This window comes from Hyperoodon ampullatus (assembly GCF_949752795.1).
Source record: "Hyperoodon ampullatus genome assembly, chromosome: 13".
Taxonomy (NCBI): Eukaryota; Metazoa; Chordata; class Mammalia; order Artiodactyla; family Ziphiidae; genus Hyperoodon; species Hyperoodon ampullatus.
This window is the reverse complement of record NC_136926.1, coordinates 76492282-76518561: the sequence shown is the minus strand read 5'-3', so window position 1 is coordinate 76518561 and position 26280 is coordinate 76492282. Positions and strand designations below refer to the sequence as shown.

General features: G+C 35.9%; 1 protein-coding gene across 1 annotated transcript in view; it reads left to right on the top strand.

Annotated features, from left to right (window-relative positions):
* The window catches only part of PIGN (phosphatidylinositol glycan anchor biosynthesis class N), a gene marked incomplete at its 5' end in the record, with an annotated part of 94279 nt that overhangs the window by 10272 nt on the left and 57727 nt on the right, over nucleotides 1-26280 (top strand). The window contains 8 exons of the mRNA XM_079717020.1: nucleotides 576-706; nucleotides 1609-1725; nucleotides 4131-4171; nucleotides 7079-7138; nucleotides 8383-8475; nucleotides 9592-9647; nucleotides 20139-20217; nucleotides 21166-21348. Coding sequence (XP_079573146.1) covers nucleotides 576-706; nucleotides 1609-1725; nucleotides 4131-4171; nucleotides 7079-7138; nucleotides 8383-8475; nucleotides 9592-9647; nucleotides 20139-20217; nucleotides 21166-21348 — 760 coding nt within the window. The remainder of the gene's footprint in view (nucleotides 1-575; nucleotides 707-1608; nucleotides 1726-4130; nucleotides 4172-7078; nucleotides 7139-8382; nucleotides 8476-9591; nucleotides 9648-20138; nucleotides 20218-21165; nucleotides 21349-26280) is intronic.

Sequence of the window (26280 nt, the reverse complement as noted above, 5' to 3'; positions counted from 1 at the left end):
TTAGTCTAACTAACTGTAAAGCCTATTGGTTAGCTGCCAGTAATGGATACCTCATGCTTCCCTTCTTTAACACAATGCATTGTCTTAAGTGATAGAACTTATACCAAACCATCCTTGTTCAACTGTATGGAAAGCTTAAATATAGTTTGTTCAAAATATATTATAGTGTTTTATATCACAGACACTCTAAGGGATGGAAATATTCTATAGTTGAAACAGTGATGCTTACCTATTACTAATGTGGAAAGAGCAATATAGTTTACATTATGAGAGGCATGAACTTAAAAGTCATCATTGTTGCATTTGAGACTTAAAAAGCATTCCTTAAAATCTATTTGCTAATCAATATCTTTTTAAAAATCATTTTTGAAAATGATTCCAGATTTTTTTACTTCTTTAAGAGAAGAAAATTACTTTTAACACTCTAAAGAGCTCTGATTCAAAAAAATATTAAAGATGAGATCTAAAAGTACTTCAAGTTATTGACTTTATAAGTTCATATTGAATAAATTTGATTTTTCCAAATTAATGTAATTAATATAATTTAAATCTCTCTTCTCTTTCTTTTTAAACAGGGAATATTTGAACAATATTAAAATAGTTGATGAGGGATTGAAAGAAATTGTGTCTACTCTTAAAGATTTTTATGGAAGTGATGGGAAAACAGCATTTATCTTTACTGCTGACCATGGAATGACAGACTGGGGTTAGTCTGTTTCTAAGTGATATATACTTTACGATTAAAGTAGTGGTAAATGTAGCTTGCAAATATCTTGTAACGTTGAAGAGGATTAGATATCTTAGTATATGCAAACTGTCTAGCACGTAATAGCATGCATAAAATGTTAGTGTATAAAAGACTGATCTTATATAATCTTTCTTCTAACTATGAAAGGAATATACTCTCATTTAACATGAGAAATTAGAGAAAAGTGTGGTGAAGAAAACAAAAAATACTGATTATTTATCCACCTAGAATTAACTGTATGTGATGGCAGAGGGGGTGAGTTTAAGGTGGTATTACTGAGGGTACTACTAGATGAGCCTATCCCCTCTGTGAGATTCCCAAGGCAAACACAGTGTGTGCACAGAGAACAAAATAAGGCAAAGCTGAGGTTTGGGTCACCAAATCACAATGTAGAATTCTTGTGAGTCGGTTCCACTTTATAAAGGGCTTTTGGCTATACCAGCCAAAGTGGCCTGGAAGAAAAGCATATAGAGACTTTGCTATCCTCTTCAGAGCAGACCTGGCCTCAAACTTGGGTGGTTACTCCCCAAAGGAGCTTTCCCTGTTCTTTCTGCCTTTGGTGCTACTCTGGTGGCATCTCCTCCAACTCTTATTGTTATTATTCTTATTCTTCTTTCAACCAGTCACTCAATGGATGTTCTGCTTTTTGTTTTTGCCTGTTTGTTGTTGATGCTCTGACTTTCTTTGGGAATATTTAAAAACTAATTGTTATATAGAGATGCAAACATTTGGGAGTATGGTGGCTAGAATTAGCTATATAGAGATCAACTCTTTAAAACTAAGTATTAAAAAATATTTAGGTATAAGTTAATTCTTATATATTGATACTTGTCTTATTACTCTTTGTGTCTTATTTGTAGGTTCCCATGGAGCTGGTCATCCTTTCGAGACTTGTACTCCTTTTGTCACTTGGGGAGCTGGAATCAAGTATCCTCAAAAAGTGTTAGCTCAGAAATTTGATGATACATATTTGCAAGGTCTGAACATTTATCTTTATTGTTTTTATAAATGTGACATTTTAGAATAAAACCAAAGTTTAACTTAAAAAAATTACTTTTCAAGTTATAGCTTTCATTTTGATATTTGTGTCATTACTATTTCTATGTATTACTTTTGTATAGTTTATATTATATGGTTTATAATATTCAGCTTGAAATATAATTGTTAGTTATTTGCCTTGTGAAAGTTCAAGTATAAGTTTTAATATTTTTTAAACAAACCTTATTATTCCAGGACTTAGATTAAACCCTTGGCTTAGATCTTACCTGCAAAGAATATCAATTAGATAAATCACACATATGTCACAATTGATATTTCAAAACTGGACAGATTTTGCCCTGTCTCTAGTACTTTTGAAGGCTCTCTCTGTTGCCCAAGCCTCCCTTGCTCCTCAGTCCATGTCCATGACGAAAAGGAATTCCTTTTTCTTGGAGCTCTGGTTATTTTGTAAGGTAAGGGTATTTTAGCATTTCAAAGATTTTACTAATTAGACAAAATAAATTCCTCTCAAATGCCTTTCTCTGGATTAGTTGTGTCAGACTCATTCAAAGCACTTGTTAATACAGATTAAAAAAAAAAACGTTACAGGGCTTCCCTGGTGGCGCAGTGGTTCGGAGTCCGCCTGCCGATGCAGGGGACACGGGTTCGTGCCCTGGTCCGGGAGGATCCCATATGCCGCGGGGTGGCTGGGCCCGTGAGCCATGGCCGCTGGGCCTGCGCGTCCAGAGCCTGTGCTCCGCGACGGGAGAGGCCACAGCAGTGGGAGACCTGCGTACCGCAAAAAAAATAATAAGTTACAGATTTCCAGACCTTGTCTATAGGTATTTTGATTCCATGAGTCTGGGTAAGGCCTAGAAATGTTCCTTTTAAAACCTTCTCCAGGGATGTGGACTCCCAGCTGTATTAGGTATTTCTACCATAGAAGACTTTTTGGTTTGTATAATAAAATTTTCCTACACACTTTCTTTCCTTTTTTTGTTTATTTTTTATTGAGATGTAATTCTCATACCATCAAGTTCATGTTTTAAAAGTGTATGATTAAATTTTTTTAGTATATTCACAAGATTATGCAATCGCCTCTACTATCTAATTACAAAACATTTCATTGCCACCTCCCCTCCCCAAATCCCTTCCCATTAGCAGTCACTCCTTACTTCTCTCTCCATTGTATGTCTATGCCATATTTCATTGTCATCTTATGGACATTTAGATCGTTTCCACATTTGGGCTGTTATGATAATGATGCAATGAACACTTGTGTAAAAGGTTTTGAGTGCATATGTGTTTTTATTTCTCTTGGGCACGTACCTAGGAGTGGAATTAACGGGTCATGTGTTCCTCTATGTTTTATTTTTTGCAAACTGCCAAACTATTTTCCAAAGCAGCTGCACCATTTTATATTCTTATGCTCTGTGTTAAATGGATTAGATTGAATCTAAATAAAAGCTAGGTTAAATAGTATGTTTGTATCGAATACTTAGGAGACAGAACTTTCTTTTGGCAGTTGATTTCTCAGTGACTTAACGTTTTAGAATCATATGACTTCAAGAATCATTACTGAAAGAATGTATTTTTTCTTTTATGGATATTTGGTATCATAAGTTACAGAGAAAGGGAATGTACATGTTTTTCCTCATCAGGTGATTAGTCTGAATTTTTAGTAGCTGACTGGTAGAATTAGGATCATATTTTTAAACTTTATTAGCTTATTAAAGGAAATTTCATCATAAAAATGCCTTAGAACCCTTTGGGTAATATATCCTGAAGTCAAAAACAAAGTCTTAAAATCAAGACATGGCCTCATAATCATTTGTTTTGATTACTGTTTATTGAAATTTCTGAATCTATATGTAGAAAGATAGGGGAATGAGGCAGTTTTAATAGTAACTCACTATACTACTTTCACATTTGGGATTAGTGACGGTAAGAGCATCAGAGCTAAAAAATTTCAAATATTTTGCAAGCAACTCTCATTACAGAAAAAAGAAAAGCTTAGATTGACTAACGGGCTATTGGTTGCCTTAATAATTCCCTGGAACAGGACTGTCATTAGTTGTAGTCATGCTGACAGTTATCATTGTGCCTTTTACTTCCATCTTTCCTTCCTTAGCCTTTGGAAGTTTTGAAACAATTATCTCCAAATTATTTCCAAATTAATAAACTATCACAGAAAATATCAAATATTTACTTTTCAGTTATTCTTTTAAAATTCTAGTTTAAAAAATGTACAACTCTTCCTTCTTAAGCACGCTTTTTGTTCATACTTAGCTTAAAATGAACTTTACCAATACTTTCTTTTCCACTGACCACTTATAATAATAAAATGATTTATATTTTTTTTAAATTCTTAACATCAACTCTGGTGTTTATTTGTATCTTTCAGAATGGAAATTGGAGAACTGGAAGAGACAAGATGTCAATCAGGTATTCATTAAATTTAATCATGTTCAGATTTAATTTCATCTATAAGAAGTTTAGACCAAAACAGTCTGGAAAAAAAGTATATTAATAATGATAAAAGATTTTTCTAAAACATTTCAGTTACCAAGGGAAATCCTGTTAAATGAGAATATCTTAACCCCAAGTAATCTTCCTTTTGGCAAAATAAAAAAAGCAGCCACAAATAAAAGTGAAAAGAGAAGATGCCCTCCCTCCAAATAACACTGGCTAATTAAAGAATTATTATGCAAATTAAAATTTGCATGCCTGTTACATTTCTGTGATTTCTCGTCATAGTTGCCTTGCTTAGTTCCTTTAAGCACAGATCTAATAAAACCCCATTATGGGTTTCTCTCCTGTTAGTGTGTCAGTTACCATTTCTTTTTTATTAACACCCATTTTATCTTTAATTCTACCCAGAGTTTTTACAAATGCAATGGAGAAAAAGTGACAAGAGTATATAGATTACTCAGCTAGAAACCTTACATTATAGGAAAATGTGTGGCCAACCTAATCAAGTTAGACCAGTAACATCTGTAAATACGAAGCACAGATTTATCTTGTTGAAGATATGCTGTGTAGACAGCCATCTTTACTATTTGTGGAAGGCATGGCATCTTTGGTATGTGGCCTCCAAAATGGCGGGAATACCTTACTTCTCCAGGTCACCTCACAAGCTGACATTCCTTACTGTGGTGGATAAACCAAGGCCTAGGGTCTCATTTTCAGGCTTGCGGTTATAGAAGCCTGTTCTTTCTCAGCATATTAAGAATGGTCTCTTCACTCAGGATGGATGCTTATTATCCAAGTAAGTGACAATGTATAGAATCAGATAGCAGTCTATTAATTTGCAATAAAAATCACTGTCAAAGGGATAGGAATAACTTGAAGTCCATAAAACAAGAATATGTTTTTTATATAGATTGGATCATAATCAAAAACTAAATATAGATTCAGCTATTGCTCTCTGAATACTGCTTCAGATCTATATTAGTTGAGAATTCTTTATTCATTCCTTCTGCCAACATTGTTGTGTGTCTGCAGTATGTTTAAACATCGTGCAAACATTAACATTAACATTAAAATATTGAAACATTAACACATTAACATTAAACTTTGTATAAGGGATATAATGGTGAATAAAAGCTGACACACTCCCTACCCTAGGAAGCTTATAGTTTAGGAATAAGATAAATTTTACTTTTATTTGTATTTATCATACAAATAAACGTAAAATTATAGCCGTGATAAGTACAACAAAAGAGGCCTGTGAAGCCATCAGTGTATAAAGCAGATATATCTCATAGGCTGTGTGGTCAGCGAAGGCTTCCTCAGAAATTGAGGCTTGGGCTGAGATTGAAGAATGAGTAGCAGTTGCCAGGCCAAGGCAGGAGGAAGGGAGCTTTTCAGGCAAAGGAGCAGCATGTGCCCAGAGCTCTGGTAGAGGGTATGTGGCATTTTAAAGGATCTTGAAGAAATGGGTGTACAGAGCAACAGACCATGGTTTGATGTGAGGCAGAATAAGGTAGACACTGGACCACACAGGGCCTCATGGGCCCTATGGAGTTAATCCTAAAGCTTGAGGAAGCCTTTGAAGTGTTCAAAGCCTGGGGAGTGACATGACCTGATTTTCTGTGAAAGGATTCCTCTGGCTGCAGCATGGAGACTAGATCAGAGGAGGCCAACGGTGGATTCTGGGGGAAGGAGAGGAAGCGATTAGGCGGCCACTGGGGTTTTCAGTGTTTTATGAGATGGTAAAGAGAGTCTAGATGGTAAAAAGTAACACTGAGAGCCTGGGACCAAACTCCAATTTTAAATGGGGGCTAGAGAAGGTATCTGGAAAGAAGCCACAGTGAGATTGGAGACACTCAGTGGAGCAATGTTACAGAGGCCCAGGAGGGGGTGGTCCACGCAGCACTGCCAAGAGGGCACGTAATTATAATCATCACAACAGCATTTGTAGCCACCGGTTAGTGCAGGACTATTATGCACCAGGTACTTTATAAACTTAGTCTCATTTGATCCTGCCATAACTCTGTAAGGGAGAAACTTTTATTTCTTTTTTAACTGATAAGGAAACTGAAGCATTGGAGAGGTTAAATAACCTGCCCAAGGTCTCGGAGATCACAAGCAAGTGTTTGAAACTGAGCATTCTGACAGCCAAGTATTTTACTCCCTGAAAAATTTTATGGACTAATATAAAAGCAATCAATTAGTTGTAGAAAAATGGAGGTTATTAGCTCTTTAGGAGGAGCGCTCTACAGGATGATAAAGAGTCAAAACAAGTTAGAGTGGCCTGGGGAGTGATGGGGAGGTGAGGCCATGGAGACAGAAAGCATGAACAACTCTTCTGGGAAACTGGACTTGAAGGGAGCTCTCCAAAACGATATTTGAGGTCTTTTGTCCAAAGAGCCTCTTAGCTCATTTGTATCTTTTCTGGACTTCACTGGCTGGCAAACCAACCTCCTTCTGATACATACTGTCTTTAATTTATATATATATATATATATATATATATATATATATTTCTTTAGTTAAAGTCTATTTTTGCTATTTATTTTCTAGTTAAAGCATCCTTCTCATAATACTCAAACACTGTTGCATAAAGTGGTCACGTTTTTAGCATCTAGAATAAGTAACTTTTTGTTTTATGTGTTTTACATTTGGGGCTCCTAGTGGTTCCTTGTCAAATTTAAGTTTTCATAAGTTCACGTACCTCTAGCAAATGACATTTTTTAGAGATCAGTACCTACTATGTATTAAATGTTTGAAGGTAATGGATTATAATGAATATCATGGTTACTTTTCAAACCACAGTGATATTAATTAGATTATTTACTTTCCTTGTTGATCTCTGTTGACTTCTTAGATTTGAACTTCTTCTGTTTGTAGGCTGATGTTGCACCACTGATGGCTGCTCTTATTGGAGTTCCCTTCCCTCTTAATTCAGTGGTAAAGAATACAATTTTCTTATCAACTCTCAGAATTAAAAAAAAAATTATTGTACAGTAAAATTTACTTTTTATGTGTTTCTGAATGATCTTTGATTACATTTAAAACTTTTTTCCTTTATATTTCTTTCTAAAGATGTAACACCTCATAATTATGTATGAAATACAACATGGAGCACAAGCCTAATAGCTTTTCTTAAAAATTTTTTATTTTCTAAAATGTAAATAGATTTATGTCTTTGTATTTTAGTTACATGATGAAAATATATAAGTAATTTTTTATTGTAAGCAGCAGAAACTGAATCCATTTAAAGGAAATTTATTAAAAAGATATTGCTGGTTTGCTAAATCAAAGGGGTCCTCAAAAGCCAGACTGGGAAATGAACAGGAACCAAGAGTGCTCCAGAGACTCAGGAGAAAGGAGCTCACCGTGGTTGCATGGCAGGGCCAGTCTGCAAGGTCACCGACACTAGGGGAGAGTAGCATTACACCTGTTGTGCTCTCTTTTCCTTGACTCTCAGGTGTCAAATTCCAGTGCTTACCATTTGAGTGGTCTGGCCTTGGTTATTTGTCTACCCTTCAGTGAGGGAAGGCTGGGGGGGCCTCATTAGAGACCTACTATGCTCTACCTGATATCTCAACATAGAATGGTAATGCTATTAAGAATGGGAACTGGATGCTGAAAAGCTAAAAAACAAACAAAATCCATTCCCATCAGCCATTCTTTCTAGCCCTTCAAATCAAACTTAAAAAAAAAAAATGTCATCTACCTCAGAACTCTGATATGACCCCTATAGTCATAAGTGTGTGAGTATGTCTGTCACTGAAACCAAAGTTTCACAAAACAATCCTTACTGATACTATGCATAGTAGTATAGTCCTATTTTTCTTATTATGCCTTTTTTTCCTTTTTAAGTGAGCTGGCTGTGGCCCACCATAGTAACTTTTTGTGTGTGCAGGGCACCGTTAGTTCACTGCCTGCCACGTAGTAATCTTTAAATAAATGTTAGGTTTTATTGAACTTAATTCATCTCTTTTGCTTTATTTACTTTATTATATCTACTTTGTAAGAAAATATAATAGAACGTTTTTTAGTTATGGTTTTTAAAAAGATTTTTTGTGTAATTATTCCAAGAATTTGTCCATATGTCATCTCTATTGCTTCCTTTGTAAGTCTGTTTTGTTTTATAAGAATATTTTGAGCTTTGTTAGTACTAATATTAAATCAGTGTCTGTTATTTACAGGGAACCCTTCCTGTGGATATACTTAACAGCACTGATCTCTTCAAAGCAGAGAGCATGTTTACAAATGCAGTACAGATTCTTGAACAGTTCAAGGTAAAACAAGACCACACACAAAAATGGACGCTACTACAATTTTAAAATTGCACATATTCAGTGAAAATATTTGATTTTGCATTTTAAGAAATGATTTTCTATAATTTATTATCTTTAAGTTTTGTGTGTTTAACTAGTGTCCTAAAGTTTCACATATCTGAGGTGCAGGTTCCATGAATCAGTGTGAGGGTGTAGAATTACCTTTGAGGAGTGTCCCTAATTGTTAGAGTACCACATATGCTCATAAAGGCTACAGACCAAGTCTTTATCAATGGAATTTGCCTTGTAGAAGTAGGATTAGAGATTGCAACATTTCTTGTCATTCCATGTATATTATTATATGCATTAAGAGCTTAAAGAAGTGACCATTTAACTGAAACTTTCTGTTATTCTTTTTTGTTTTGGGCTGCGCTGGGTCTCCATTGCTGTGTGCGGGCTTTCTCTAGTTGTGGCGAGCAGGGCTACTCTTCATTGCAGTGCACGGGCTTCTCTGCTGTGGAGCATGGGCTCTAGGCGCATGGGCTTTAGTAGCTGCAGCACGTGGGCTCAGTAGTTGTGGCATGCCATCCCTAGAACACGCGGGCTTCAGTAGTTGCGGTGCGTGGGCTCAGCAGTTGTGGCGCGTGGGCTCTAGGTACACAGGCTTCAGTAGTTGTGGCTTGCGGGCTCCAGAGCGCAGGCTCAGTAGTTGTGGTGCACGAGCTTAGTTGCTCCGCAGCATGTGGGATCCTCCTGGACCAGGGATTGAACCCACGTCCCCTGTACTGGCAGGTAGACTCTCAACTACTGCGCCACCAGGAAAGTCCCTTTCTGTTATTCTTAATAACAGAATATGTTAATGCAGCTTGGCTTATTTTGTTTCCTAAGAATTAAAGAAGTATAGTTTAATTACATTACAATATGTTATTTTGCAGGCTTGATATGCTTAATTCTCAGCTTATTGTAATGGTACAGTAATATTAACATTTTCTTTAGATATTTATGAAATAATATAGCAACACAAAATTCCATTTATTTCTGTCCCCGAAGAACCATTTCAATGGATGTTTATATTTCAAAATGAAATTAATTTTTTTCTCATTTATAATATAAAGTATTTTCCTACTTGGTTCCCAGGTGAAAATGACTCAGAAAAAAGAAGCTACTTTACCATTTTTGTTCACACCATTTAAGTAAGTCTCTTATATTTTTTTTAACTTGTAGGAAATAACTTTTCACTGAGTTTGAAAGCTTGACAGGATAGATTAGGTACTTAGAAACATTGTCTTTTTTGGGTACGTTAGCGCAGTCTTCTAAATGAAAGCCTCTTCTATTGTTTTATAAATAATGAACCAGATGCTATATACCTTTGAATGGCTGGTAGAGGAGATATAGGGGCACAGAGATATATAGGAAACATTAAGGAGATAAATTCAACAGGGCTTGACTGGGAAGGTGTGGGGGCTCTTGGTTTGGTTGATTGGGAAGATGCTTGTGCCATTATGGCTTATAGAAAGAAAGAAGAGCTAGTATGAAAGGGAAGGATGAATTTACTGAGTTCAACTTACATTTGAAGATACCAGTTAATTAGTTAAAAATAAGGACTTGGATCTCAAGATAGAGATGAGAATTGGTTATTAAGATTTTGGAACCAACAGCATAAAGATGGTGGTGGAAACTGTTAAACATGTAGGAGGCTCTGGGGAAAAGTGCCAAGAAAAGGCCAATGAGACAATTCTGGGAAACACTGACAACTACTTGGGAAAAGAGAAGAGTAGATTTTGGTAGGCAGCAGATTTTGTCCCACATCCAGAAAGATGTGCTTTCCTTGAATTGAGAGTGGGGAGATTTGAGTCATAAATGTGGCTCCGCACCACCGACTCAGGCGGGTTTTCTCAGCCTCCTTGGACTTCGTTTGCAGTTAGTAGGGACTCACATTTAATTAGGAAGGATTTTGCTCTTGACCAAAATTAATAAAAACTGTTTGAAATATGGGTGGTAAGGATGTGATTGAATGACTTCATTGGAGTTATTTTTCATAACTTATATAGCACTAGTGTAGTATTCATAAACTAGAAACTATTGCCCTCTGAATCATGTAATCACATCATTCTCTATGGCAGCTTGCCTTTGTGTGTGTGTGTGTATATGTGTATAGGAGAGCAAAAACAAAGCAAAATTAGGATTTTGCAAGTTATGACCATATGAAATTAATTATATTACATATGTCAAAGGTAGAATTATTTTTGGGGAGTGTCCCTAATTGTAGGATTATCACATATACTTATAAAGACTATAAGCCAAGTCTTTATCAATTAGAATTTACCCTATGTTATATCATTTAGATATCATATGCATCTGTTTATTTGTAATGTAGTGGTATAGTCAGACTAACAAAATAAACAAATAAATGAACAAGAAATATATTATCAATTTTTGATATGAAGAAAATACACAGGACATTGAAAGTAACTGAGAGTTACTTTAGATCAGCTACTTGAGAAAGACTGATCAGGGAAATGCTCTTCTGGAAGGGGTTCAAGTGCACATTGCCCACCTTCCTCCACTTGGCCCGGGAGCTGCCCATGAACTTCCCCTGCTTTCATGCTCAACACCTGCCTGCGGAGCCACTGCTACCTTTGTGTCACCAGGGAGCCCAACAGAATGGTTGATTCTCACCCACCCTGCCTGAAAACTTGTCTGGCTGAAAATCATCATTCATTGAAAGCCTGCAGTATGACCAGAAAAGCCTTGGATAAAACAAGGAATTGACTCGTGAGGAAATAGATAAGTGAAGGAATAGAAAAGAGCTTAAAAATATTAAAATCCTCAGAAATATCTGAGAAACTGTTGTATCCATAAATAAAAAAGCAGCACAAACTTTACAAAATGAGAAAAAGTATAGAATGCATTTTTTTAAAATGCAAAATGCAACTAAAAACTTACGGAATTATAACCTGTACAAGAATGGTCCAAATGGACGGCAAATCCTCCAAATTAGAACAGCAAGTAGACCTCAAATGAAGTGAAATGAATTTTAAGTAATATATGCACTGAATGAGAAGCTGGAGGAAACACTGGAAGGTGTCATTTCTTCACCCCCCATACACTGGAAACTTAAGGGGAAAGGAAACATTTTAAATTGTACAATAAAAGCAGGCTTCAAATCTGAAGCAACCTAAGATGTGACATGATTTTGAACAATTGTTGGGACTGTAAGAAAGATTTGAAGATTGGCATGTGGATCAAGCCTTCAAAGAAATAGATGAGAAAATTTAATTATAGTATAAAACCTTGCTACTGAGTGAACAGCATTTAAGTAATCATAAATAATGTAAATACTGGTTTTCAGCTTTTAGAGTCAAACCTTAGACAAAGCAAGGAAGACTAATAATGATTACAGAATAGAATGCATATGTTACCAACTTAGGCAATGTACAAGGCTACAGGTTAGAAGGCAGAAATATAAATGGAATAATAGTGGTGCTATTGTCCTCATAAAATAGAATGTGGAGATGATTCCAGCTATATTTGAGAGAATAAGGTAGAGGTTTGGGTATTAGATTATTAAAGTGACCAATGTAACCACCAGGAGGTAAAAATAGTAATATAACCATATTGAGGTGGGAGGAGACAGCAGGAACAGAGTCAGCGGGGAGTCAACAGCAAGGGTCTCAGGTTATCAAGTCAAGAAATAGTAATAGGGGCTTCCCTAGTGGTGCAGTGGTTAAGAATCCACCCACAAATGCAGGGGACACAGGTTCAAGCCCTGGCCCAGGAAGATCCCACATGCCACGGAGCAACTAAGCCCGTGTGCCACAACTACTGAGCCAGCACTCTAGAGCCCGCGAGCCACAACTACTGAAGCCCTCGTGCCTAGAGCCCATGCTCTGCAACAAGAGAAGCCACTGCAATGAGAAGCCTGCACACTGCAATGAAGAGTAGCTCCCACTCACCACAACTAGAGAAAGCCTGTGCACAGCAACGAAGACCGAATACAGCCAAAAATAAAAACAAATAAAATTTTAAAAAAGAAATAGTAATAAAAGCATATTATTAAGAAAAATGAGGGTAACTACCAGAATAACTAAAATCAGACACATGTAAAAGTTTTTATTTCTGGGTTGGGGAACTGAGAGCTGAGAAGGGTGGGGCTTTGTGACAAAATGACACATTGGTTGTCATTTTGCCCCTCTGTACTGTTTTTGATTTTAAAAAATTATATGTATATATTGCTTTGATAAAACATAATTTAAAAAGAAACAAAAAATAGGTAGTTCCATGGTGGTCCAGTGGTTAGGACTTGGCACTTTCACTGACGTGGGCCTGGGCTCAATCCCTGGTTGGGGAACTAAGATCCTGTAAGCCACACAGTGTGGCAAAAACAAAACAAAACAAAACAAACGGTATTCTAATCATTAGCATGAATCAAAATCATAAAAGTTATGGGCACAGATAAAAAAGAAATTTCTTCCATATAAATTTTAGAATCATCAACTTGAATTATATGAAAAATTCTTTGGTTATTACACTATATTTAGGAAGCAATTTGGAGAGAATTGAGGTTTTTACACTATTGAACTTTATTTATTTATTTATATCTTCTGTTATGTCCCTAAGTAAAATTTTATCTTTTCCCATCCAATATACATTTCTCATTATTTTATTCCTGGGTATTTTATTTCTATTATGAGTACTATCCTGTTTTCCCTGTTACATATGTTCAGTATACCAGGAAAAACAGTTATCATCATTTATCATCTGAATACAATGGGCTCTTTATTTTTCTCTAATCCAATGAGTTTTTTTCATTTCTACACCATCTCTTTCCTTCCAGTCACCTTTATATATACACCTAATGTTAGCATTGTCCACTTAGAAAATATATCAAGTAAGTATTGGGACATAAACATCATAAAAGATGAAAGAATCCTGTGGTCACACATCCTTTTTGTAAAACAGCTCAGGTTCTTGTTACAAATAATTGTTCAGTGAAGTCCTTCCTTCTTGAATAAGTACCATATTTCCTTTTTCTTGTTAGAAATATATTGTTCACTCATCAGTTCTTAAATGTAAGAAAACTTATCTAGGATATTGACAGCTGAAAATTCAGCCTTGAGATTTTACTTATGTGATTAATTTCACCAGCATCACTAGATTTAGGTTTAATAATATCTCTCTACCATTCATCCATTGTCTTATTTAGTCTTTTCTAGCATGAATATTGGTGAATAATGTAATAGTTCCTAGGATGATGAAATAGCAAATGTGTCAAGATATAGGAAGAACAAGATTGTAACATATCTTAGACTTGTAAAAGGGTCCAATGGATCCATATGGTAATTGCATATCCTATTTTATCCTATTATTTAAAAAATAAGTAAATTTTACCTTCTATATTTTAAAGACCTCTAAGAAAGAACAATAATCATGAAATATTCATTATGACAAATAGAACTGCTCAAAAAACCCTCAAAACTAAAATTGTGTCTAATGGACCCTGAGTCTATGCCAAGGAATGACCAGCAGGTGGAGCTAAATGACTAGAAAAAGTATAGTTTGGCTACATGTACCTTAAAAAGGAGGAAAAAACACTTTCTGTTTGAAAAGTGTGTATAGAGGCTAAAGTAAGATAAGAAAAGGATTAAAAGAAAAAAATTCCATGAAATGAGAAAAGAACAAGAGAAGACTCTTAAGAGATATTTTAGAAAAAAATGAAAATGGGAAGGAGATATTGTACCTTGCCAATAGAAGCCAAAACATCTGTTATATTTTATTTAAAAATCACTATTTAAATTCAGGGAACTGAAATAAATTTTAACAGAATATTTTAATATTAATATTTCCTACTAAAATGACAAAAGATACTTTGATTCTTTTTAATATATTTATTTGTTTTAGTCTGACATGGATTAAAATTCCTTCCTTGGACCAAATTTTAAATATTTGTTTTAATATGAATCTTTCTACCACTTCATCCATCTGATTTACTAATTATTTACTAAAAGTATAATTTTCTGCCTCAAACCCAAAATTCTTCTTTTAAAAAAGTAACTTTTGGGACTTCCCTGGTAGCACAGTAGTTAAGAATCCTCCTGCCAATTTAGAGGACACAGGTTCGAGCCCTGGCCCAGGAAGATCCTACATGCTACGGAGGAACTAAGCCCATGAGCCACAACTACTGAGCCTGCACTCCAGAGCCCACGAGCCACAACTATGGAAGCCCGCGCACCTAGAGCCCATGCTCTGCAGCAAGAGAAGCCACCACAATGAGAAACCTGCACACCATAACAAAGAGTAACCCCTGCTTGCCACAACTAGAGAAAGCCTGCGTACATCAACAAAGACCTGACACAGCCAAAAATAAATAAATAACTAAATAAATTTTTTTTAAGTAACTTTTTATTTATTTATTTTTTACATCTCTATTGGAGTATAATTGCTTTACAATGGTGTGTTAGTTTCTGCTTTATAACAAAGTGAATCAGTTATACATATACATATGTTCCCATATCTCTTCCCTCTTGCGTCTCCCTCCCTCCCACCCTCCCTATCCCACCCCTCTAGGTGGTCACAAAGCACCGAGCTGATCTCCCTGTGCTATGCGGCTGCTTCCCACTAGCTATCTATTTTACGTTTGGTAGTGTATATATGTCCATGCCGCTCTTTCACTTTGTCACAGCTTACCCTTTCCCCTCCCCATATCCTCAAGTCCATTCTCTAGTAGGTCTGTGTCTTTATTCCTGTCTTACCCCTAGGTTCTTCATGACATTTTTTTTTCTTAAATTCCATTTATATGTGTTAGCCTACGGTATTTGTTTTTCTTTTTCTGACTTACTTCACTCTGTATGACAGACTCTAGGTCCATCCACCTCATTACAAATAGCTCAATTTCGTTTCTTTTTATGGCTGAGTAATATTCCATTGTATACATGTGCCACATCTTCTTTATCCATTCATCCGATGATGGACACTTAGGTTGTTTCCATCTCGGGGCTATTGTAAATAGAGCTGCAGTGAACATTTTGGTACATGACTCTTTTTGAATTATGGTTTTCTCAGGGTATATGTCCAGTAGTGGGATTGCTGGGTCATATGGTAGTTCTATTTGTAGTTTTTTAAGGAACCTCCATACTGTTCTCCATAGTGGCTGTACCAATTCACATTCCCACCAGCAGTGCAAGAGTGTTCCCTTTTCTCCACACCCTCTCCAGCATTTATTGTTTCTAGTTTTTTTGATGATGGCCATTCTGACTGGTATGAGATGATATCTCATTGTAGTTTTGATTTGCATTTCTCTAATGATTAATGATGTTGAGCATTCTTTCATGTGTTTATTGGCAGTCTGTATATCTTCTTTGGAGAAATGTCTATTTAGGTCTTCTGCCCATTTTTGGATCGGGTTGTTTGTTTTTCTATTATTGAACTGCATGAGCTGCTTGTAAATTTTGGAGATTAATCCTTTGTCAGTTGCTTCATTTGCAAATATTTTCTCCCATTCTGAGGGTTGTCTTTTGGTCTTGTTTATGGTTTCCTTTGCTGTGCAAAAGCTTTTAAGTTTCATTAGATCCCATTTGTTTATTTTTGTTTTTATTTCCATTTCTTTAGGAGGTGGGTCAAAAAGGATCTTGCTGTGATTTATGTCATAGAGTGTTCTGCCTATGTTTTCCTCTAAGAGTTTGATAGTTTCTGGCCTTACATTTAGGTCTTTAATCCATTTTGAGCTTATTTTTGTGTATGGTGTTAGGGAGTGATTTAATCTCATACTTTTACATGTACCTGTCCAGTTTTCCCAGCACCACTTATTGAAGAGACTGTCCTTTCTCCACTGTACATTCCTGCCTCCTTTATCAAAGATAAGGTGACCATATGTGCGTGGGTTTATCTCTGGGCTTTCTATCCTGTTCCATTGATCTAAATTTCTGTTTTTGTGCCAGTACCATACTGTCTTGATTACTGTAGCTTTGTAGTATAGTCCAAAGTCAGGGAGCCTGATTCCTCCAGCTCCGTTTTTCATTCTCAGAATTGCTTTGGCTATTCGGGGTCTTTTGTGTTTCCATACAAATTGTGAATTTTTTTGTTCTAGTTCTGTGAAAAATGCCAGTGGTAGTTTGATAGGGATTGCATTGAATCTGTAGATTGCTTTGGGTAGTAGAGTCATTTTCACAATGTTGATTCTTCCAATCCAAGAACATGGTATATCTCTCCATCTATTTGTATCATCTTTAATTTCTATCATCAGTGTCTTATAATTTTCTGCATACAGGTCTTTTGTCTCCTTAGGTAGGTTTATTCCTAGATATTTTATTCTTTTTGTTGCAGTGGTAAATGGGAGTGTTTTCTTGATTTCACTTTCAGATTTTTCATCATTAGTGCATAGGAATGCCAGAGATTTCTGTGCATTAATTTTGTATCTTGCTACTTTACCAAATTCATTGATTAGCTCTAGTAGTTTTCTGGTAGCATTTTTAGGATTCTCTATGTATAGTATCATGTCATCTGCAAACAGTGACAGCTTTACTTCTTCTTTTCCAATTTGGATTCCTTTTATTTCCTTTTCTTCTCTGATTGCTGTGGCTAAAACTTCCAAAACTATGTTGAATAATAGTGGTGAGAGTGGGCAACCTTGTCACCATTGAGGACGATGTTGGCTGTGGTTTTGTCATATATGGCCTTTATTATGTTGAGGAAAGTTCCCTCTATGCCTACTTTCTGGAGGGTTTTTATCATAAATGGGTGTTGAATTTTGTCGAATGCTTTCTCTGCATCTATTGAGATGATCATATGGTTTTTCTCCTTCAGTTTGTTAATATGGTGTATCATGTTGATTGATTTGCATATATTGAAGAATTCTTGCATTTCTGGAATAAACCCCACTTGATCATGGTGTGTGATCCTTTTAATGTGCTGTTGGATTCTGTTTGCTAGTATTTTGTTGAGGATTTTTACATCTATGTTCATCAGTGATACTGGCCTGTAGTTTTCTTTCTTTGTGACATCTCTGTCTGGTTTTAGTATCAAGGTGATGGTGGCCTCGTAGAATGAGTTTGGGAGTGTTCCTCCATCTGCTATATTTTGGAAGAGTTTGAGAAGGATAGGTATTACCTCTTCTCTAAATGTTTGATAGAATTCACCTGTGAAGCCATCTGGTCCTGGGCTTTTGTTTGTTGGAACATTTTTAATCACGGTTTCAATTTCAGTGCTTCTGCTTGGTCTGTTCTTATTTTCTATTTCTTCCTCGTTCAGTCTCAGCAGGTTATGCATTTCTAAGAATTTGTCCATTTCTTCCAGGTTGTCCATTTTATTAGCAGATAGTTGCTTGTAGTAATCTCTCATGATCCTTTGTATTTCTGCAGTGTCAGTTGTTACTTCTCCTTTTTCATTTCTAAATCTATTGATTTGATTCTTCTCCCTTTTTTTCTTGACGAGTCTGGCTACCGGTTTATCAATTTTGTTTATCTTCTCAAAGAACCAGCTTTTAGTTTTATTGAACTTTGCTATCGTTTCCTTCATTTCTTTTTCATTTATTTCTGATCTGATCTTTATGATTTCTTTCCTTCTGCTAACTTTGTTTTTTTTTTTTTTTTTTTTGCGATATACAGCCCTCTCACTTTTGTGGCCTCTCCTACCGCGGAGCACAGGCTCCGGACACGCAGGCTCAGCAGCCATGGCTCACGGGGCCAGCCGCTCCGCGGCATGTGGGATCTTCCCGGACCAGGGCACAAACCCATGTCCCCTGCATCGGCAGGCACACTCTCAACCACTGCGCCACCAGGGAAGCCCTTTTTATAGCATTTTAATCAATTAAGAGTTATTGATTCATTTTATGTGCTTTGCACTTTGCTGAGTATTATTGATATTAATGTAAATAATTAGTGGCCCTCATAAAGTTTAAAATTTAATTGAAGAGAAATAAATTGATGATGAGAGCACACTAAAGTGCTAATGGTGTGAGGTGAGATTTGGAGTAGACCATAAAGGATGATGAAGATTTGATTTTAGAAAGGAGAGACGGGAGGATCTTTGTGAACAATAACTCAGACATGAATGCAAAATAGGTGAAGAGTGAAGAGCTTAACCATTTTATAACAGAGTATATATTTGGGATAATGGGAAATTAAGTAGAATAGAAGGAGATGGTCATCAGTAGTCCAGGAAGTTTAGAATTGATGAAGTAGACAATAATATACCCATATCAATTTCACATATATCAGAAGACGTAATCAGTATTTTAGGAAGTGGAATGGATTAGAGCAAGGAGAAGGAAGATCAACTTAGAAGGATTTTATAGAACTTTGGAAAATGTATCTTAGATGTAGCCTTCAGAGAATGCCTGTGCTCTTTGGCCCAGTAATTCCATTTCTAAGACTTCTAGGAAGATATTCCAAAATGTGTGGTGTCTGAAGGACAGAGAACTGGATCATGGCAACAGTTTGAAGTAACTTGTTTTTCTTTCATGTATTCTTGCTTCCTGGTACCTTTTTCTTCCACATCCCATTGAGTCCAGGGGTGGGGGATTTTACTACAATCTGACAGTGATTGGATTCCCATGAGTTGAAAGATCTGGGATCCCTTGGTGTAGGCACAGATTCTTAATCAAGCCTCTGTAGAACTGTAGAGAGTTCATAGTTGAGTTCTGGGGTTCTTGAATTTTCTGAAATTATATGTAAGATTTTGGATTATTTATTTTTCTAGAGTGAGTTTCTGATTCTGAAAGATGTCTGTGACCCACCCAAACTAATAACATTGCTTAAAAGATGAACTTTCTACAAAGTCTCCATCTTATCTCTTTAGAAGCTGCTGAAACCAAGTAGAAAGAAGACAAGTGATTATTGAGCCATATGAAATTGTCAAAATTTAATTTGGAGTTTTTGACATATAAAAACATCAGTTTCAAATGATCCAACCTAATATATCCTTAAATAACTTTTTTACACTTTTAAAATGTAAAGGTATTCACTTTAGGAATGTAGATACTAGTTAAGCAGTATATATTCAATTTTGTGTTTAAATATATTTATTTAAAAATTACTTATGCAGTATTAGGAGTACTTCTCCTTTGTATTTAAGGTTTTTACTGTGGTAAAACAAGGACAGGGAAATGGTGGAAAGAGAAATGAAAGGTAGGAAAACCAAAAAAAGTATATGGTGTAATACAAAAATAGCAAATAGATTCAAATTATTCACTAACTTTAATTGTTGGTTAAGCTCTGCTCGGATCTCTTTGATAATGAAAATTGTCAGGCCCTGTCTGGCTCAAGGGTACAAAGCACCGTAATGAATCTGCCCTGTCTGTTGTGTCTACCATGAGCATGAGAGCTGAGTGTTGTAACTCAGACCACTCGTTTGTTGTTCCATTAATTACATTGATTTAATCAGAATTTCTGTGTTATCCAGAGCATTACATTTCTTCCAATGATGTATTGTATGACTGTCATAAGTGGAGCTTGGCAGTTGAAACTTTGAGTCAAGAAAACCAAATTTAATTATAAGTTATTTCTTGGAAGAGTTCAGATAACCAGCAGTGATACAGTTTGGCTCAGAGTTTGTTTGTTTGTTTCTTTCTCTCTTTCTTTACTCAATTTTCACCATCCTTTTATTTTCAATTAAGCAAAGAACCAAGAAAAAATGTAATTGAAATGAAGAAACATTTTAAACCTAAAGCATTTTTTTTTCTTTTGTAGCTTGCTTTCTGATTCTAAACAGATCAACATTTTAAGAAAAGCAAGATCTTATATAAAACAGAAAAAGTATGATGAAGCAGTAAGTATGCAGGCCTTGTATATATAAATAGCTGATCATTCAGGTATGGGGAGGGGCAGGTATGGTGATGGAAGGCACAGTGGGCCGACCAGGGAGCTGTCCTGAACCTTTAAGGAAGGGTTGAATTTCCTAAGTAGCTGCTTTAGCCACATGGACATACTTCTCTTATTTCAGGTAATGTTATAGGTAAATTTTTTTAGGTTAACATTGGAAATGAACAATTGCTGTTCTCTATAATGAGAAAGTATATTCCAAGCTTCTGTCATCCAACTTATTTATGCATAATATTTTAGAACATGACATATCTGTACATTTAGAATTAGCTTCACACTATTAGAAATCTAATGGTTCATACTGAAGCTCTGACTTTTCCCAACTCCTACCCTACTATGTTTTTCATTAATTTTCTCTGTTTTAAGTGGTCATATAATTTTAAAGTAAGAAAGAATTCTATTTTGGTTTCTAAAATTGCCTAAGTAGTATGATGGCATTTCTAATGCTTATTTTTGTTATGGTTTTACAGTGGCAAGCTATTCTTCTCTACTAAAATATTAAGCTATTTTAATAATGTTTTATAACTGATTTGGGTAATCTGATATGAGAAAGTCAAAAAATGTAAACGTGGGCATCTCCTGTCAGGGACCTATATTAGAGAACCATTTCTTTCATGTGTCATTTGAAGATCATTTCCACAAAATGAATCATTCAGAATCATTTAAAATCATTGCATATCTCATAGGTAGTTTGCATTTTAAATGTCCTTTTTTATCAAGATTTAGAAATTTATTTTATTCAGGAATTTTTCTTATACTTTGCAAGAAGATCCTTGAACAATCAAAATCTGTTTTTGATCAATAATCTACGATTACTTTAATAATTTTTCTTCCTTTGAAACTTAGATTTTCTTTGTCTTTGCATGTGATGAGTTATATTTTTCTTTCTCCATAGGTCTCCCTTTGCAAGGAGCTGATTAATCTTTCATTGAAAGGATTGTCCTACTATCACACTTATGACAGATTCTTTTTGGCTTTCAATGTCGTTCTTGGTTTTGTGGGATGGACATCTTATGTTTCTTTGCTGATCATCAAGTCTCACTGCAGCCTTAACAGAGGTGTTAGTAAAGAAGTCAAGGTATGTTCAGAAAGTATAATGAAGATTCAGATGATGGTGTAAAATCATAAGACTAAGGAAAGAAATTATATCAAGTTAACTGCAGTGAGTTCATATAATGTACATGCTGTACTAAGCTAACTCTTTCATTTGCTTTTGTTGTACTGGGTCTTTTTTTCTCAGTAATCTCTGTTTCTTTAGTTGGAAAAAAGGTGTATCAGTAATAATGGTCCTGTAACTTAAGAAGCTATAAAGATAGCTGTGTAATTTACATTTGCCTATGGCATTAACTGTGTTGTATTTCTGTTTATATTTTATAATTATTTAGCATGTTATAAGTATTCCGTATCTTTCTACAGTACAGGTGATCAGAAAACAGTTTCAAAGCAATATATTTATTTATATATTTATCTGATATTAAGTTTAGGAGCTGGAAAGAAATAAAATCACTTATTCAAAATGTTCCTTTTAAAATAATATACATTTTTCTGGAACTGTCCTTACCTTTTTCATCTTTCTAAAATTCTTAAATACAGATTTCCAGAACTTTCTATATATCCTCATTTTAAGAATTAGTCCCTAGTTTACTGTACTTTCAATGCCAAAAAAACCCCGCTCTTTAATAATACTTTATACAACTGAGAAAATATAGCAGTACATATATAGTTTAACTATATTAAAACACTTTACTCTTTTAAAATATATTACTGTCATTTACCAGGGATAATATGCCTCTTCCATCTCCTTTACTTCATTCTCTAATGATTATTACCATGTCCAAATCCTCTAAAAAGTAATATACCTGAATGGTGTATTATTAATAATAATAGTCTACAGACATTTCCAGTGGTAACTTTTTTCAATTTTATACTTTATTTTTCTGTAATGGAAGGAAGAGCAGTAGTATTTATTCCATTTTTTTATAATGCTGTAATGCATCTTAAATAATTTACCCCAAGTAATTTTCATTATTTGAATGTATGTGAAATTGGCTAGAGTAGAAATCATTTCTTACGTGGTAGGAAAAGAGACAAAAACAAACGTGTTTTAGTGGAGGATATAACTAGGCATTCAGCTGGGTATTTGAAATCTATTTTGCCACTTTAAACGTAACAGTGCTGGAAGTAGGCACTATAATTTTTCTGTATAAAAGAGGCAACTGAAGCTATTTAAGTAATTTGCAAAAGGCCATTCAGCTAGGATGTGGAGGAACTGAGATTTGAGTCCAGAGTAGTCTAATGCCAAACGCTGCCTTTTGGTATTTGTCTTGACGTTTTGGGTTATTGAGAAGGCATATGATGTCTTTAGATTGTTGTGTCAGCAGATTTCACAGCTGATAGTTCTTTATTCGTTAATCTGATAATGCAGAGAATATTTGTGTATACAGCACAATGCGAGATGCTTCATAGGATACACCAAGAAATACAAAATTCAGATACAAAATTACAAGCTTCTCAAGCAGCTTGTAATTAAATAAAGTAGGTAAAATATGTATACACATAGCCACCTTATCAAGTATAGATCATATACTATGCTATATTACATAAGACAACAAATGTTTGACAACTTTAATATAAAATGTTAAGTGAATGTGATACAATGACTATCATATTTTAAATAAAGAAAATCTCACTTTAGCTAGGGTGATGATAACAGGAAAAAATAAGTCTTGGTGGATATTTAACAGTCAGAATATAGGGAGAGGATAAGAATTAAAGCAAATTGAATAATATAAATAGGGGCAGGGATGGGAAGATGTGTTTTTATGCTGGGCTAATAAGTAATATTTATTAAACTGCACTATTCCAGGACTGTCCTGGGTGTTGTACATGTGTTATTTAGTTAAGCTTAATACTACCCTAAATTTAATGGTTATGATTCTCATAATATGGATGGGGGAATTTAGGCTCAGAGAGATAAATGTTTTCCTCAAGGACACACTGGTGTCCTTGAACTCTAATACTTAAATTCATGCTCTTTCTATACCATGCTGCCTTCAAAATAAATAGTTCAGTTTGGGGGGGATTTGGGAGGTTTGTTCAAGGGACTAATAAGAGATAATACTGATAATATAGATTAGGTGGAAGTAATCAAAGGCCTCAAATGCTAGACTATAGAGTTTAGACTTTATTTAGTGAAGAGCTGGTCTATCACTTAGAGTTAAACCAGAGAAATAGACCAGTAGGATCTCTGTATTAAGAAATTTAGTGTAAGGAATTGACTCATGTGACTGTGGGGCTAGTTAGGCAGGTCCTAAGTTCAGTGGTCAGGCCATCAGGAAGGGCATACTGGAACTTGCAGGCAGGAGTGGAAGCTTCACTCCACAGGTACAGTTTCTTCTTCAGGGAACCCTCTGTTCTGCTCTTAGAGCCTTTTGTGAATCAGGCTCACTGTGATTGTTCAGGATAATCTCCCTAAAGTCAACTGATTATGGACTTTAATCACATCTACAAGATATTTTCACAGCCAACACCTAGATTAATGTGTGATTGAATAACTAACTAGGGTCTGTAGCCTAGCCAAGCTGACACATAAAACTGACCATTACAGTTGAGGTTATTAAAAGTATTTTGAACCCTTTAGTTCTGTTTGCAAAAACATTCTGATTCTTCTTCAGCAAGAGTTTATAATCTAGTGAAGTGACAGCATCTGGAGGAAGAATAAGTTGCCAGAAGTCTACAGCATTAACCAAAGGGAGGCTTGGAGAGCAATTAGGGCGAGAGATGATTGCAGCTATGCACGCATTAGAACATGATGCTTGCAGTTGGGGTGTAGGGAGCCTTCACCGAGGTAGTTGTTGCCAAAGTCAAATCTTAAAGGGTGAGTCGGATAGCCCAATAGAAAAAAAGGGAAAAGGTGCAGGGAGAGCAGCACGTGCCAGATGAGGAGTGAGGTAGCATGGCTTCTTGGAAGGGCTGCAAGTCACTGATACAGCTAGACTGTAGAGGGCCCAGGGGGAGTGAAAGATGAGCTCGCAGCAAATTCTACCCTCCACTGCCAGATGAGGAAACAGAGCTTGAGACAAGCTAAATGGTTTAGTCAAATTGACAGCAAATAGAACAGCAGTGCTGAATTAAATTTAGGTCTGACTCCAAAGTTTCTGTCACTTCTCCATGACAGTGTCCCCCAGATTTTACAGGTTTATCACTCTTACAGACAACTCTGCAGTGAACATTCTCTTTAAAGGAAATTTGCCATAGCTCCTCCTAATTGAACTCTGCATTTAACTTCTATCTACTCTTCTCCTTTGCTTTTGCTAGTTCAGATGTCTTTTGCTTTAGAACTGAATATCCTTATTTTGCCACATGCTTCCCTTATTCTCTCACTACTTAGGGAAATCACAAAATGTTAACCCCTTAAACCAAGTCCCAGGATTCCGTCTCCACCTGTATGGTTTAAACTCCTCATAGGCCAGCACCTAGTACAGAGCGTGGCGTAGACTGTGCGACTTAATCATTGTTAGTTGGATGGAGGAGTCATGACAGTGCACACAGCATGGTTCAGGTAGAAAATGTTCCCCATTCCTGTTATTTAAAATCCTTTCCATTTTTACTTTAGCTGAACTGAATTCTTTTTGATTTGGTTTCCTACAAGTAGATGTCTATTTGTAATGTCGATTACTTTATGTATCAAAGGATTGGATAATTATGTGATATTGTACTGACTAGAAAATCCCTCGAGTGTCTTTTTTTAGGTACTCTTTAAGCTTATTTTCTTATTGTTTTACTATCCTCAGAGTGATGTGAAACCAGTCCCAATTCCTAAAGGGAATACCTGCCTCAGGCACCTTGAGCTTTAGAGACTCTACCTGTCCATATCTGTTTGAGACTTGCTCCTTCTTCTTCCATCCCCTTGCTATGGGACCTCCATTTCCAGTGCTAGTCACTGAGAGGTTTCTGTAGTGACTTTTGGAACTAATGCAGAGAGGTAGAGGAGGAGAGAAGAAAAATAAAGGTGATAGTGGTAGCCATTATTATTAAGCAGTAGTAATATTCTGGGCATTTTGTTAAGCTCTTTTCATAATCTCATTTAAGCATTACTAGCCTTGATAAATAGATATGGAATTATTCTTCGCATTTTATAGATAGGGTAAAATTAAGTCTCAGAATCTGTTTTGTACTTTGCTCGTGGTCATACAGTGAGCAAGTGACAGAGCCAGGATTTGAATTCTGATCTGTGTAGCGCGAAACTCTTCATCACAATGCTATGTCTCACCTTCCTTTTTACAACTCTGCCCTAGTTTATTCTTGCTTCTTTACTTCCTTTCTGGTGACATTTTAGGCCAGAGGGAGGAGTTATAAGGGGAAAAAACCTCTTGCTTTTCCTCCCTAACCTCCCCTACTCCATAAGGTAATTCTTAATTCTCACCTTATTTAGTTTGGGTAGCAAGACAAGGGGGAAACAGAGAGAGAGAAAACAAGGCACGGAGGCAAGAGAGTACCATGTGACCCCTCCAGTCCTGTTTTTTTCTCCTGTGCGCTCTTAGCATCACAGCTTTCCATAAGTGTGTTCTTGTTCCAATCATTGGCATTTCTGTCCCTGACCCTCGCATCATTACTCCTGGCCCAGAGCACCCACGGCCTGTGGAGGCCGTCACTGGTGATTTACGTGGAGAAGCTCCTTTCTTGTTTGGCAGGTGTTTGGGAGAGAAGATATGACTGAATGAACCTACTGTGGTTGGGTGATGGAGAGAGAAGCGTGGGCAGCATGTCAAGTTGAAGTTTGAATAGATAGAATCATTGTTCCAAATGAAGATTAGGTCCCACAGTTTATTGTAGATTAAATGGGCTTTTGTGGGCTTGTCAGTGAACTCAGTCAACATTTATAAAATTGTTACTAAGGAGAAATATGTTCAGAGTTCCAAAGAAGTTACTTGCAAACAAACTTTAGGAGCATAGTCATTTTAAATTGAGAATTACCTAATTGCAACAATTCCAGGCTATCCAGCTTTTT